This window comes from Pelecanus crispus, chromosome 4 (genome assembly GCF_030463565.1).
Source record: "Pelecanus crispus isolate bPelCri1 chromosome 4, bPelCri1.pri, whole genome shotgun sequence".
NCBI lineage: Eukaryota > Metazoa > Chordata > Aves > Pelecaniformes > Pelecanidae > Pelecanus > Pelecanus crispus.
In genome coordinates this window covers 28791500-28806308 of record NC_134646.1, presented here as the reverse complement: position 1 = coordinate 28806308, position 14809 = coordinate 28791500, and the positions used below count along the sequence as shown (strand labels likewise).

Genomic DNA, 14809 nt, shown 5'->3' with positions numbered 1-14809 from the left:
ATTGCTTTGGGAAGCTTAGTGGGATCTAGCCATAGATTGCTCTATTTTAATCACAGTAATTTCTCTAAGACGACACCCTGACCAACAGATAGCTGCAAAACATCTCATTGGAAGAAAGACAAGATAGGCTACTTAAACAGTGTTCACGAGTGATCTAATCAACCTATCTACACATTAAAAAAGAAAAATTACTCATGCTCAGCATTTTCACCTGGTGTATGTGGCAAGGATGTTGTCCAAGGTAGGACTTTAACTCTTAGTCTGTGCTAATACTAAGACCCAAAGGACATATAAACTAGGTACATACTGCACATGAACGCTTAGAATAGCCTTTCAGAGCGCTAAGGCTGCCTATTTATACCACAAGCTTCCAAGATGAAAACTGATAAAGCAGCTCTAGCTCTGGTAAGTATTTAGTCACTTTTCCCTCATCATTTTGAAATAATTTGATTCTAACACATCTATATGAACTGGGGAAGAACCAATGTCAAAATCAGAAACTTTAGCTTTACTGAATTTTTGCTTGGATGCACCAACTCCTTTCCACCCAATATCTGAAGTATTGTAAATAGTGACAAACAGCTTTCCCACATTACTTCATTGCACATTTCAAAATGAGTGGTTTCATAACTAACAAGTTGATTTTTACTTTTTTTCCTTATAGCTCAGTTACTACTAAAGGTAAAAAAAAGATACTTCAAAGGAAATTCTGCACACAGTATATTCAATTATCTGTAACCTACAGCCAAAGAAATGCTTTCAAATTATTTAGAAATCCATCTCTTACTAAATACGGTAAGAGGATTTTTTTTTCCTCCCAAAGTCTGTTTGCAGTATTTACTAGATCCTAGACTGTTAGATAAGTTACACTTATGACAATTTTTAGACTTATTATGTTATAGGACTGTTGGTGAATTTTCTTAATTTTTCTATGTAATATTTTCAATAGCAAAATTTAACTGTACAGTACAGGAAAAGTAAAACAACTATTACATTACTTTAGGTAACAAAGACACACCACTTCAGGAAATGTCAATTTGTTCTCATACTGGGAAGTATGTAACAGTTTCTTACATGTGCAGCCTTACCTTCACACAAAACTAAAGGGCCTACCCAGTAACTACATAGTGTAAAATAGCTTCACAAGTTGAACAGTAATAAACATCTGTCAAAATATCTGTTAAGCACTAAAGGGAAAAAAAAGAAGGGGAGGCAGGAGGGAAAGAACCCGTAAGTCATAGGACGAAAGTTGCTGCCACTACTTTGTAATAAATGGACAATATGATGGATAAATTTTCCTTCTATTACAAAAAAAAATTTGCATCTGCATAAAACAAAAATCACAGCATTTCATATTTTAGTCACTGTACATGCTGTTCTATGTTAATAAGCTTTAGGCAAGAAGCTCAAAAGTGATTTCTCAAAGTAGTAACTAACTGTTGGTTTACATTAGTTCTAGAACTAATCGTTATAGAAACCATTCAAGGAGGAAGTTTTGCAGTCAATATGGACAGAGTTCTGTATATCAGTAGTCAAATAATGAAATCAGGAACCAGTCATGAGTTATGAGGGTACCATTGGTATCAGTTTTCATCTTGACCACGACAGGCTCCACTGCTATTCAAGCATATAGGATGCTATGGCAGCATCTGGATGCTGACAGCAATGCTAGTAATTTTAATACTTATGTTACAAGCCCAGAGTGGGCCATACACATGAAATTCCAGCATACCATAGCAGCTAGCAGCATAGTGTCTGAAACTATTCTAGCATAATTAAGAAATTTAAGTTTCATGTTGTCATTTGGGTAAACAGCAAGTAAGAACTCAATTTTGAATAAGTGAAGCTATTTGACTAAGACAATTTAGAACAATGTAAACCACGTGTTTGAGACATAAAACTAGCAGCTCTTGTCCCGCTTCTATACAACCATACTACTTCAGAATATATTTACTTTCCTAAGCAGGTGATTTTCTCACATTTTGATACAGAATTTTCCCTTACAGAACTGTTTCTTTTCTTCTAAGGTAATTATCAGGAATGTTAAAAATACAAAAATGCTAAATTGATGCTTATGAAACATGTCCATTAAAATCTTTACAGACTGGAAGGCCACATCCATCCTGTAGATAACCATATTAACAGGTGCTTGTTGTTCTGTAAAGCACTTGTGCTAAAGAAACCAATCTGGTACCAATGTCTTTTAAATGACCTATGGAAAATGATTAAAAGAAGAGTCTCTTTTATTACTTGGCTACAAACATTATTGTCAGGCTGTACTCTTGAGGTCACTGGAAATGACATATAGGTTAGGAGAAAACACTTGTTCTATTCAGAATAAGTATTGTGGATTTTGTTCCTCCTCATATGCCCACGAATACAAGACTGAAGGAGAAGATTTCTGTTAATTCTCACAAAAGGTCTATGGGAACTGCACAATATACCCTACAGTAACTCACCTACACGCCCCAACTAGATCTGGACTACAGCTTTTTTTTTTTCTCTTTTCTGGACTGAAAGGCAATGCAAGCTCTGTTTGATTAGTCAACTGGCCAGCAGAAAATAAGTGACACCTGTCTAATTTAATTCCACTGGCGAGATCTCCTATCTATCTGTCGTGGTCCGAAACCAGGCCACTATCAAAAAGCTGCCACAGAGGTAACCTCTTGAGTCTGGTCAGAATTTCAACTTCCTGTGACTCATGGAGGGGAGAAAGGGAGGAGGGGGGCAAGAGATGTAATGAGATGGAGAACCAATATCCCCTAAAGGAATTGCCCTCAAATGAGAGCATTTATTCTCTCTGCTGCTTCCCACAGCCCTCTAGGGATTCCAACGCAAGACCTGGCTTCTAAATAAAGCATTGCCAAAGAATTATTTCATACAAAAGCCTTGAAACAATTCTCTCTGAACTGAGTTTGCCAAAAAATAAACAAAGCCTTTTTTCCCCAAAAAAAATTTGTGTATAGCCCTCCAACACACAAGCTTTTTGCTTAACAGTCATAAAACTTAAGTATCTTAACATTCAGGACAACTATTTGATATGTTAACAGATCTTACAATTCCTTCTGAAAAAGACTGTAAAAAAGGAGGAAGGATTAATACATCATCATACCCTTACAACTGTAAAGAAAGGAGCACATAAACCCAATATTGTCTCCCACCTTTCCCAGAAAAAAACACCAATATCGAAGTTTCTTCATAGAAGAATGTTTTGGTTGATGACAGAGGGAGCCTTTACAGTCTCGCTTCCCAAGGAAAAAATTAGTCTCCTCTCTCCATTAAAAAACCCACAACGCACAAACATCAGGCATAGCACGAAATACTTTAGTGCACTATCAAAGGGATTTGGTTTTCTTTTAAACTTTTGATGTATTTACCTCAGTTGGTCCAGCGTACATCATGGGGGAAGGGAATATAGCCACCACTGTTGTTTCTGGATTCAAGATTCCCTCCTCCAGTACTGCCGCGTGTTGCTTCATGCGCCACATGAGAGGAACGTCATCCTCCTTTGTCCAGCCTCCAAGTGGATGCAAGAGTAAAACTGGGCGCCGGTAGCCACGTTCCAAAAGCTGCTTATGAGTATCCTGCATTAAAAGAGCATGCCCATTGTGCACCGGATTGCGTAACTGGAACGCAAAGACAGCATCTATGGAGAAAACACAGACAAAAGATATATGGAAAGCAAGTTATTTTTATCTGGAGTTGTACAACCACAGAAAACTCTTCAAACAGTACAATCTTTCCCCTGAACTCTATTAAACAAGTATAATGGCAGTAGTCACAGGCCATTAAAGGATTATGAATTATTATGAAATCATTATACTCAATAAGCAAAACTAATAAAAAACAACTGTACTAAAAAAAACCCAAACCATAAGTCTGCTTCCTTCATTTTTGAGATTTCCGCAGAATTACTCTAGTTTCTCCAGTAACTATAAACTTCTCTTTGGATTTTTCACTTGCATATAACACTAAGTTAAATTCTAAGAGGAAATCAAGCTACGCTACCTATCTTAAAGGCTCAAGGTATCATCAGGAGAACAAAGGGACATGTTTGCAACCAAACAAATAAAAGGGGATTTAATGTACCTTAGTAAGTTTCCTTCACCTAAACAGCTGAGTAGAATTTACACACAGTAAGAACAAAGCAAGGCTAACTGCTATTCCAAAGTATTACAAACTCTTCAGCGAAAACCCCTGACACAGCCAGGATTTCTCCCTTCTGCAAATTAAGACAAACTAAGGCACCCTGGCAAGACAGCAAAATCACCATAACTGAGAGGTTTGCCAATAAGGAACCAATGACATCTAGAGAACAGGGGTTTTTCAGGTATCAAATATATTTATTTAGGGGCTAGCTAAAACAAAGACTGGTATCTCAAACCTGCAGATCCTGGAAATACTGACCACATACAGGAGCTCAAGGCCAATCTTGGTTTGCATTCTTGATGTTAATCTCTTCCCTAACACTTAGAAGTGCTTAGCAGCTGCCTGCCAGTCGCTGTCACAATGAAGGCAGTATGTTTGATTGTTCTCTGCTTTATGACATTACTCAGCCTCTTATTTTATCTGCCTAGCACAACTGCTTTAGTGAGAAAAAAATGTGTTGTTTCTTCTGCAATATAAAGCTAGCAGTTAGGTCACAATTTTTAACTGCGATACATTCCACTTTGCACCAGTCTACTTGCATTACTGTCATAAGCTTTGCTCCACACAAGCAGCATGGAACAGACTTAAAAATAGAACAGCATGAAAGCTCAGCACTCAACCATAACTCTACGATTTTAACCAAACCTGATAATTTTTAAATCACATTCTACCACATTTTAACATTTATCTTTTCTTGCATTAGCAACATGTCTGGTGTGCAGGGAAAGATAAAATTCAGAACCTCAGGCATTACCAGCTTCTCTTGTGTATTTAGGCAATGTAATGTCTGAGATCATAATAATTAATACCAGTAAAAGACAAAGAATGCCACTTAAGAGAGCATTCAAAATTTTCATCCTTGAAACAATGCTAGCTCCTGTGGTATTGAGGCAGCAGGCATTGGGATAAATCTTTGCAGGAAGAAACAGAGTAAGAAAAATTTACTCACCGGCATTCATTTCCTTGAATTTCTGCCTTAGTTCAGCTGGAGTGAGACGGTATTGATCAAGTCCATCATTCCAATAAATACGATCAAGGACCTGTAGATCTCCACCTACAAGCCAGTTCCCTTGCTCCATAACCATCTAAGAAAAGAAAGGAAAATCCTCATTAGGATTGGTTGTCAGCTTCTCCTGAGCATCTGGAGCATTGCAATGGGCACATCTTTACCAAGGGAAGAGTTCCGGGTTAATTTTATTGGACAGTCTCAAGTCAAGCACTGATGTTTAAAAAAAAATTTAAAAATAATAAAAAAAAAATCCAGTGGAACATAGTCCAGACATGTTATATCATGCTGCAGGAGAGATGCACACATCTTCAGTAGGCATATGCCTTTCTTTCAAAATAAAGGATTTTAATATATAGAAATGCAAGTAGCTGGTATTCTTAACCAACATTATTACACGACAAAAAGAGATGGTGGCCAGAAAGCCTAATATATGAAGTACAATGAAGTTGCACACTTTATAGTTGTTGGTCAAAGCAAATGCAGTTCCAGTATCTCCCTGCAGTTTACAAGACTCTGGTCAGCAATAAAGTAACAAATAAAACAGTTCTGATGAACTACTCACCCATTTTACTTTACAAATAAAATCAGAATCTTTGAAGTAGATAGCTTTTGGATTTGTTTCACAGTAGCACTTTACCGAGGCAACATATATTGTACACTCACTACAATTCTTTTCATAACTTCAAATACCACCTGACCCTTTATGAAAAAATAATTATGGCAAGCTGCTTAACATAGTCTAGCAATGGCCATATCAATCACTCAGAAATTGTTAATTTCTGAGAATGCATTTGCTTTTGAAGATAGAACCACAAAAAACTTCCAAGTTCCATACACATTTCTGATAATTTTTTAGCCTTATGTAATTTAAAGATGACAACAAATGTTGATATAAGACACTACATACTAAACCAACAAGCCAAGATGTTAAAATTAAGTGTGGATTTTTCAATTAATTTTTGCCTTGAGATAGAGGACCTGCTGGAATTAAATGATGCGACAGTCACCACACCCTTCCCAAAGAAAATGACAGACTTTGACATCTTACCAAGGTAGGGGAAAGGTGTGATGAAGATACGAAGATGAGAAAACTGCACTACAGTAACTCTCAGGCACCTAAAGATTTCTGATTAATTTAGAAGGGTCACCATATTCATGTGCTGTCCTGATACTACTATGCACATATTCAGATGCTCTCATGTTACTACTACACACCCCACTACAGACATAAGAACATAGTTCCTTATCTCCTACATTAGCTTCAGCCATGTCATTCTGTAATTGGTAATGCATTATAACAAGTCATTCAAATCTTGTCTGCATGAGATTTTCTTAGAATTTCTTTAATTTGTATTAAGTTCTCAGTAAAGGGGTGATCTTATGTTCTTCAGCACAGAACACATCAAGGGCTTTGAAAATCTTCCAGAATACTCTTACTTGTATCTAGCAGGAGACGTCCTTTTTCAGATATACCCCTGAATACAATTTCAGTCAGTAAAAGGATGTCATCACACATTAATAAAAAAACTGATTACACATTAATAAAATAAAGAAGTCAAAAAATCCACCGTTTTCACATATGTATAACTATTAGTCATACAGATACTTTTAGAACAAATCAAAGGCTTTCCGTTTTTAAGAGCAAGCTCATAATTTGAGGTTTGGTTTGTTTTGATCTGATTTTAAGTCATAGCTGTAAACAAAAAGATACTGTAGAGACAAATGGGGAAAGAAATGTATTTTGGCTCTGTAGAGCCAAGATGTAACATTTACATCAGCTTGCAAAACCAAAGAGAGCATTGCAATGAGTATGTTACAATTAGAATATTTCAGTATGACATACACATAAGGTCAAGGTAATAAAACATATTGAACACAATGGATGGGAAATAAATCCCCAGAGTTAAATGATGAACTCTCCAGGAACAGGGCCTATTTCAAAAGCACCTAAACCAGGCAGTTCTCATGTGCTCCACATGCAGGCAGAATAGTCGCTTTCTTGCCTTCACAAGATCCACTGATTAAGGAGCTTTGATGATCCACCTGGCTACACAGAGGGATGTGTTTCCTAGGCACACTAGAGGGCAAAGTTCACTCTTCTGTAGCACAGATTCTACAGTACATTCTGAATTAATTTCATGTGTACATATTGACATTAGATTTTCACACTAAGTGCAGACTATTTAACAGCCGCATAGAACAACAGAAAAAAAAAAAATCACCTTTGTTTCTTCTCAAATGTTTTAAGTAGTTCTCCAAGTAGTTTTGCTGTCGAAATACACCAGTCACAGACATTATCTTCACTTAATATGCAGCTCAACAAACAGTACAGCTAATAGGACTAGATTTTCAACTTTTAAACAACACACCTTGATATAGGGATGCTCCTTGCATGTCGTTCCCCATTGCCTAGCACAGCGTTCCTCTTTCCTGTGCTCGTAGAATTCAGGATTACGGAGAATGGCTACACGGCAACCTTCATACACCAGTGCAATTGCTGTACACCCATCCAGTCTTTCTTTGTCTTCTTGAGTAGCCGTTAGCACTATAGGCACTGACAGATTAATAACTCCCCCTGCAGAGTGAAGAGAAAAAAAAAAGCCCTTATCCTTAGTAATGGTCATCAACGATATTATGAAAATCTACCCTCCTAACTAGCTACAGTCCAGGCTGTATGTGTATCACTCAACAGGTGGTTCAAGTACTTATTTTAACAGGGGTTAAAAGCAACTTTTAGAATGAACTCTTGCATAAGATGTGTGTGTTATAAAACTGTGCAAGCACCTGGGTTTGAAAAAGAGCAAAGACAGTACTGAAAACAGCAAGTACTTACAGCTGCACACAAGTATTTAGACTGTGAGGATACTGTTTTGGGGGGATCTCAAATTAATACCTTGTTCAAGAAGCTATATAGTAAGCAGAAATACACAACTGACATTTTTAAACAGGTCATCTAAAATATTAGGCTAGATTGCCACTGGACTGAATAATGAGTAAAAAAGTAATAGCATTCTCAGTAGCCATACTTTCGGCCCATAAGAAAAGTTCAATGAGATAGAAGCAGCCAAATGTACCCAAGTAGTTAGCATATATAATTCAACTATTTCAAAAGGTGACTTGATGTTTACTTAAAACTATATTCAGATTCAAGCATATATATTTCAGAAGAAAACACTGAGTCAGGCAGACATTTTTGCAAAGTTTGTTCAGCTGAAAGCTTACCAGCTACTTTACTTCTAAAATTAAACCAATGTATCTGAATTTTAAGGTTATGTGTGGTCCTCATTTTAAGCATTTACTTCACTGCTAGATGCTGGAAGTCTTGTTTTTCTTGACTACAGGAGTGAGATTTGAGAAACCCAGTGGAATAAATACTGTAAGTTTCATACAAAGGCTGGAATTCTAATGAGCGTACACTTGCTGAAAGAGTGCAAAACTTTTGGGTGGTCTCCAGGAGAAAAGTCACAGGCCCCTTGAAGTTAATGGGGGGTTTGTTATTGGCTTTAGTGAGGCCAAGACTCTAGATAAGGCTGATTTCCCTGTTATCTGAGCAGTACATTTTTTTATAACTTTCTCTCAATTTTACCTTAAGTGTAGTAAGAAGTTAAAAATTATGAAGCTAGATAAAAAGTTTAAGAGAAAAATAGGTCCCCCCCTTATTTCATAATGCAAAATGAAAAGCATGCTGTACATCTTCTAAGTTTGGTCTTAGTGCTCAGAGTTATTTTCAAAACAACTAGGTCATAAAATTGAGCTTGGCAACAGTCACAGAGAAGGTGATCTGCCACCCCTAACTTGATAATTAAAAAATCCTCTTGCTTTGCGAACAAGTAAATAAATATTTCAAACTGGGAAGAGATCTCAAACCTGTTGATTATTAAAATTTTGTCAGTGACTAATAATAAATATATAATATCTCTGACATCTGTCTTCAGCCACTGTACAAATGAGAAACTGAGGCAAGGTAGTGGAGTGAGTTTGTTAAGTCACAGATGAGCAGTGTCAGCTTGACACTATTTCAGATAATTCAGATATTAAAATGGGATTATCAACACACCTGCACTGATTTCTATAATGTAGAAGTCAGTCAGTATGAACATTGCATTTAGAGCCCAAAGGATGAGGTGCATTACAGGTATTAAACAATTTCACTCTCTTCAAAATCAAAACCCTGGAAAATGACTGCTGTTGTGAAACTCCAGAACTAACGTACCAAGCAGGGCGGAAACTTTCAGGATGTTGTTCTGACTTAACTGTTGCCACTGCTTCAAGCAGCAAAGCAGCTTTAAGGCAATCACATTTTTCTAAAAAGCTTCTCATACATAAATATTGCAGTAGATATCTAAGAAGAGGAAATATGGTAGCACCTAGAGGAACATGACTGTTCTATTCAAGCTTAGGACTGAAAATTCTTTCCATCAATAAGTTTTGTTATTTTTCATTGCTTACATTTTTGCAGCATGCATGAGGTACTAAAAACAACTGCAAGAGAAGTTTAAAAACTTGTAATACTGCCATGTCTGAAACACTCACCTGTAAAAGGTCTTAAAAGCCTTATAAAAATTCTGATTTACAGAAGACTACAGGGCAGAATAAGAAGCTACAAGCTATTTTAGCAGTTGAATGCATAGCATACCATCTGCAGAGTACGTTTCACCTGGATGGACACACAGAAGGCAAATGGAATGAAAACAAAACTAGCAGTCCAAAACAATACTGCAAACTTTAGATACTCCAGAATAACAGGATGGTATTATGTTGTCTAGGATAATATCCGAGAGACTTACAGAAAAGGGAACTAGAAAATGTAAGAGGGACAACAGATGTCTGGATCACAGAATTGAAAGACAAGTGACATTTTTTTTTTCTTTTTCCTGCTACTTGGTCTCCAGCAAGAGAAGAGTAATGAAGAAGAAAGTGGGGAGACAGGAATTTTTACTATCCCACTTTGATATAGAGAGTGCAAAAAAACCTAAAAGGCTGGAGTAAAACAGAGCCTTCAAAGAAGAATAAATGAAAAATGACAGAGGATCACAATCAAATTCCAAAACCTGAGGATGTTATCACTTGTTGACTCCCTTAACTAATGCTTGCTCTTAGCCAATCGGTAATGCAAAAGAAAATGTATTCATTTAAATCATCACAGAATAATTACTAAGTCATAGTAATTCAATTACATTGGGCAATTGTCCATACTAAGGCGACCTCCTCAAATTCCGATTTCATACTTGCAATAGCTCCAGCACTCAAGTCAGTTTGTTGTCCTTTCCTTCATTACTGTTACAGAACAAATCTTTGGGCACGCAGAACTAAACAGCAAGTAAATTGCAATTGTGAATTCTAAAATCAATTTCTTCAAAAGAAATTAGAAATGTGGATTTTAGGTTTAAATGTTTTTCAAAAATGAAAACATTTGAAAAATATAATTTGTAAAGGCAAAAAGACATTCAAACTCCAACATGACGGTAGGTATAAAAAGAATAAAACCATCAAGTTCAAAACTGATGATCATAATATCCTATTCTCTTACCCCAGGTTGTGCACAAGCCTGATAACACATTACCACACCACCACTAAGCAGCAAAGCATCAATAACATTTTAGAAGCAGGATTAGTTTGCTCAGTTTTACAAATGGTAAGTTTTACCCTACCATCGAGGAGACAGTCAAAGTGAAGGCACTGTAGGTATTCTCTCTCTCTCATAAAGCCATTCAGGGGTGTTGCCCAACCTTCTGCTAGCACTTGCACCCATTGCATATCCACCTTGTAAAGAAATTGAGAAATAGAGCAGGTAAAAGTTGTTGCTTAATGATTGACATCAGGTATTAATCATAATAAGTCATGATTTACCCATAAAATGCAGGACAGTATAAACGGAAAATTTCTCAGTATTACAGGTTTTAATCGCAAAGAATTCAAAGTTTCTACAAGTGAGAAAAAAAGAACAACTTGTTCCTCACTGTTCAGATTTTTGGCTATTCTCCAGTCTTTGCACTAGATAAAATTTCCTTGTGTTAAAAACCAAAACAATAAACAAACAAAAAATGACAACAAAAAACTTTATTTATAAATGTTTGATAAAGTTCAACTTAACAGAATTAGAGAGACCCGCTTGCATTTATTTTTTTAACAAAGCAAGATAGCCAAGAAGTAAAAAAAGAAAAAAAAGAAAAAAAAAAGGAAAAAAAAAAGAAAAACACCACGTAAAATTACCACAAAAATATCAGAAATTGGGGGGTGACTATTAAGAGGTCTAATCTTAAAAGAGATAAGAAAGAAATTTTTTATTGCAGAAACTACTGAGACGATCCAAAAGTGAAATTGTCTCGGGACTAGTACTTATTTTAGTTTAAAAGTTACCAGCATACAGGGCATTTCCTTCCTTAGCACTTAAACAGTCACACTATTACTTAGTGTGTGGCCTCTTATTTCTGCATGTACATCACTAAGACTTGGTCAAGTGTTTGACAAGGACAGGCTTTGCTTGTCCAAGTCTCTTTTGCAAAGGGCACGACTAATTTTATTACACTGTTTAATTTATGCTGAGGCAAGTACAACACAAATTTTCTTCCCGAGCTTCTGTTATGTACTTGCTTGATATTTAACAAACCACTGGTTGGGAGTGGGGCGGGAAAGGATTTGTTTTGCTAGATAGGGAGTAATTTAGAACGAGACACTACAGAAATTTACTAATGGTGACAAATATTTATTCCTCAAAGCAATAAATAGTTTTACAGACACATAGGTGAAAGGAATATAGTAAGATGCAGTGAAAGGAAATATTAAAATTTATTAGTAGTAGGCTAGGCAAATTTTAAAATTATTTAATTCAGTACTTAGTATGTCATCTCAATCCTTCAAAGTCAAGTTACTCACTGCAGATATTCAACTCTGAGCTTAGTCAGCTCCTAGATCAAATGCTTAGCCCTAAGTTCTAGCAATGCTGTCAAAAAGTCAGTGAAAAAACTCATGCATTGTATCTGTGTTTAGGCCTCATTCTTCAGAAAAAGAAGATGAGGTAGAACAGAAACACAGCCAGAAGCAGCTTTGTCTACTTTATCCAAGTCGGAAAATAATGCACTTAACCAAAATAAGAACAGAGTTGATCGAGGTGATCCATGCTTTTCCATATTTTCTCTGCTGGAAGCCAGAAAAGTAGCAAGAATATGTTCCAACCAGAAAAAAATAAAGTAGATCTGATCATCTCTCTTGTAGGCTTAAGTGTGCAACTGTTTGATGCTGGTATATAAGGTTACTATTGTTCAGCTGAAGGTTACCAACAAGGAGAATCAAGAAGCAGTAATTGATTTCCTTCATATTTCTAGGTCATTAGAAGTCAAAATAAAATGGTCTGTGTAAGTAGGAAGTTAGTAATTCTTCTGGAAACAACTACTCATACAAGACATGCCATGCATGGTTTAGTCCTTGGATGTGGGGGCAGGGAAGAGGTGGCATGGGAGGAAGTCACTGTAAATTTAATCTCCAGGCTCGGGATAAATTAAGTAACACCATACCAGACATTTATGAAATTACAAAGATTCAATTGTTACCTCTAGTAAGTGATTAAAGAAAACACAGATGCTGTGATTTCTCTCAGGAAAAGACGGGAAAAAGTATATCAAGATACACCCTGTAACCAGTACAGGTATTTTGACTATATCTAGTTCTACTGAGTAACAGACTAGACTGTCTTTCAACTTCAGTAATGAGACAACTGAACACACAATACCTTATTTATTTCCAAGGTTAACAGAGACTCAGCATCAGTTTTGGCCAACTGTAACTTGTTTTCTGGCACATAAAGCTCTTTCACCTCGTAAGAGGCATCCACTGGTACAATGTCCTGGATAAAAGGAAAAAACAGTTTGCTCAGAATGCTTCTTGGACACTGAATACACGATCAAGAAGTAAAATTCTAATGTTGCACTACTCTGTAGCAAGAGTTTATTCATTAAGCAATTTTTACTCATTTAAAAACCAGCACTGTTCCAAGATTATTACATTGCTAGCCAAGCTGCTGGCTTGAGTAACTGAAGTGAAACATTCTGACAAGAGATTTTTTCCTAAACCTTAAGTACCCCATATAACATTTACCTGGTAAATATTTAACTGTTAAACTAAGTGCAGTTTTTATGACTTAATTAATGCCTACACTGGAAGAGGTTGCCCAGAGAGGTAGTGGAGGCCCCATCCCTGGCAACATTCAAGGTCAGGTTGGGTGGGGCTCTGAGCAACCTGATCTAGTTAAAGCTGTCCCTGCTCACTGCAGGGGGGTTGGGCTAGATGACCTCTAAAGGTCCCTTCCAACCCAAAGCATTCTATGATTCTACATTATCTACAGCAGAAAGGAAGACTCTATGCTTTTATACTTGCTAAAGAAATAAAGTTTTAGAAACTGAGCGTTTATAAATCTAGGTCATTCACTATACAACATACATTAGAAGTCATAACATGGTGGTAAAAAAAAAAAAAATCTCTTTCTCAACAGAAAGTGATTAATACAGAAGTACAAATTAAATGTATTACCTACAGCTAATGACATAACACCAGTGTCCTAATCTATATACTAACACTTAGAACATTTAAATGTGAAGCCATCTGTGCATACATATATGCAATGAACTGAAATATAGTTTTATAACCAGAATACCACAGAATACCGATTTTTTATTTGAAAAAAATTCAGTTTTCCTCCATGCATTTCAAACAAGACATTCTCACTCCATGATGCTCAAGACTCAAGACCTTAAACTTCTCATACGATATGAATATAAGGATAAAAACATAATGAAAAAAAAAGGGAGAAGGGAGGCCATCATGACAAAACTTTAAAGAGTCTCCTCTGACAAAGGATGGTGTAAAATGTCAAAACCCAGCCAAATGTTCCAGTGATATTCAGTAGCAACAAAGCAGTGAAAAGCAGCTGACAATTCATTTTAAAACAGGTTTTTCAGAGTTTTGGAAACTTTTTTGAAGTAATGCTTTACTTTTTGAGAAAAAAAAGCTCACCCTTACAGCAAAGTATATACAGACCCATAACGAGAATAAAGAAATTATCTTTATTTTTCCAGTACACACAGCCCAGAGTAAACAGGCAAGCCTGTAGGAAACACAAAGTTTGCCCAAGCATTTTAAAGCATTTATCAGACATTAGGTACTACGTCCCTGGAAAGTAAAACAAAGGGAGTGGGACGATGGAAGCAAGTGGGAGATAAAATGACAGCGGGAGTATGAGGACATGGTGAGTCTCACTGGCTGGTACTTAATTCATATCTCCAAAGACAAATAAAAGGAAAACAAATTAAACTAGCACTTAGAAATTGTTCAAGGCAAAGCTCAGCCCATTACATATCAGACATCATTTGGGAAGCTGATTTTATTAGACACTAAAGGTAGGCAAAACCTGCCTTCTATTTTCTCTGCCTAAGCAGCAGCATTACAGCCCAGGGGAGATGCAAGCAGACTCCTGCCACAGCAATAAGCCCAGAATGAAACAAAGGTATTGCCTGCTGTAAAGAAAGCAAAGTATAATGACCAAGTACACATTATGCTGCTCCAAAGAAGATTCCCCTCTGGACCCTAGCTCATTACCATGCTAGAATGTCCTAATTTTACAAACCATCAAAAGCTTAAAATACATGTGCCTATTAA

General features: G+C 36.5%; 1 protein-coding gene across 1 annotated transcript in view; it reads right to left on the bottom strand.

Annotated features, from left to right (window-relative positions):
* PAPSS1 (3'-phosphoadenosine 5'-phosphosulfate synthase 1) overlaps positions 1-14809 on the bottom strand; it is a 47265-nt gene that overhangs the window by 11967 nt on the left and 20489 nt on the right. Inside the window, exons 6-10 of the mRNA XM_075708978.1 lie at positions 12888-13001; positions 10810-10921; positions 7528-7733; positions 5099-5234; positions 3378-3646 (exon numbers count right to left, since the gene is read on the bottom strand). Of these exons, the coding sequence (XP_075565093.1) occupies positions 3378-3646; positions 5099-5234; positions 7528-7733; positions 10810-10921; positions 12888-13001 (837 nt within the window). The remainder of the gene's footprint in view (positions 1-3377; positions 3647-5098; positions 5235-7527; positions 7734-10809; positions 10922-12887; positions 13002-14809) is intronic.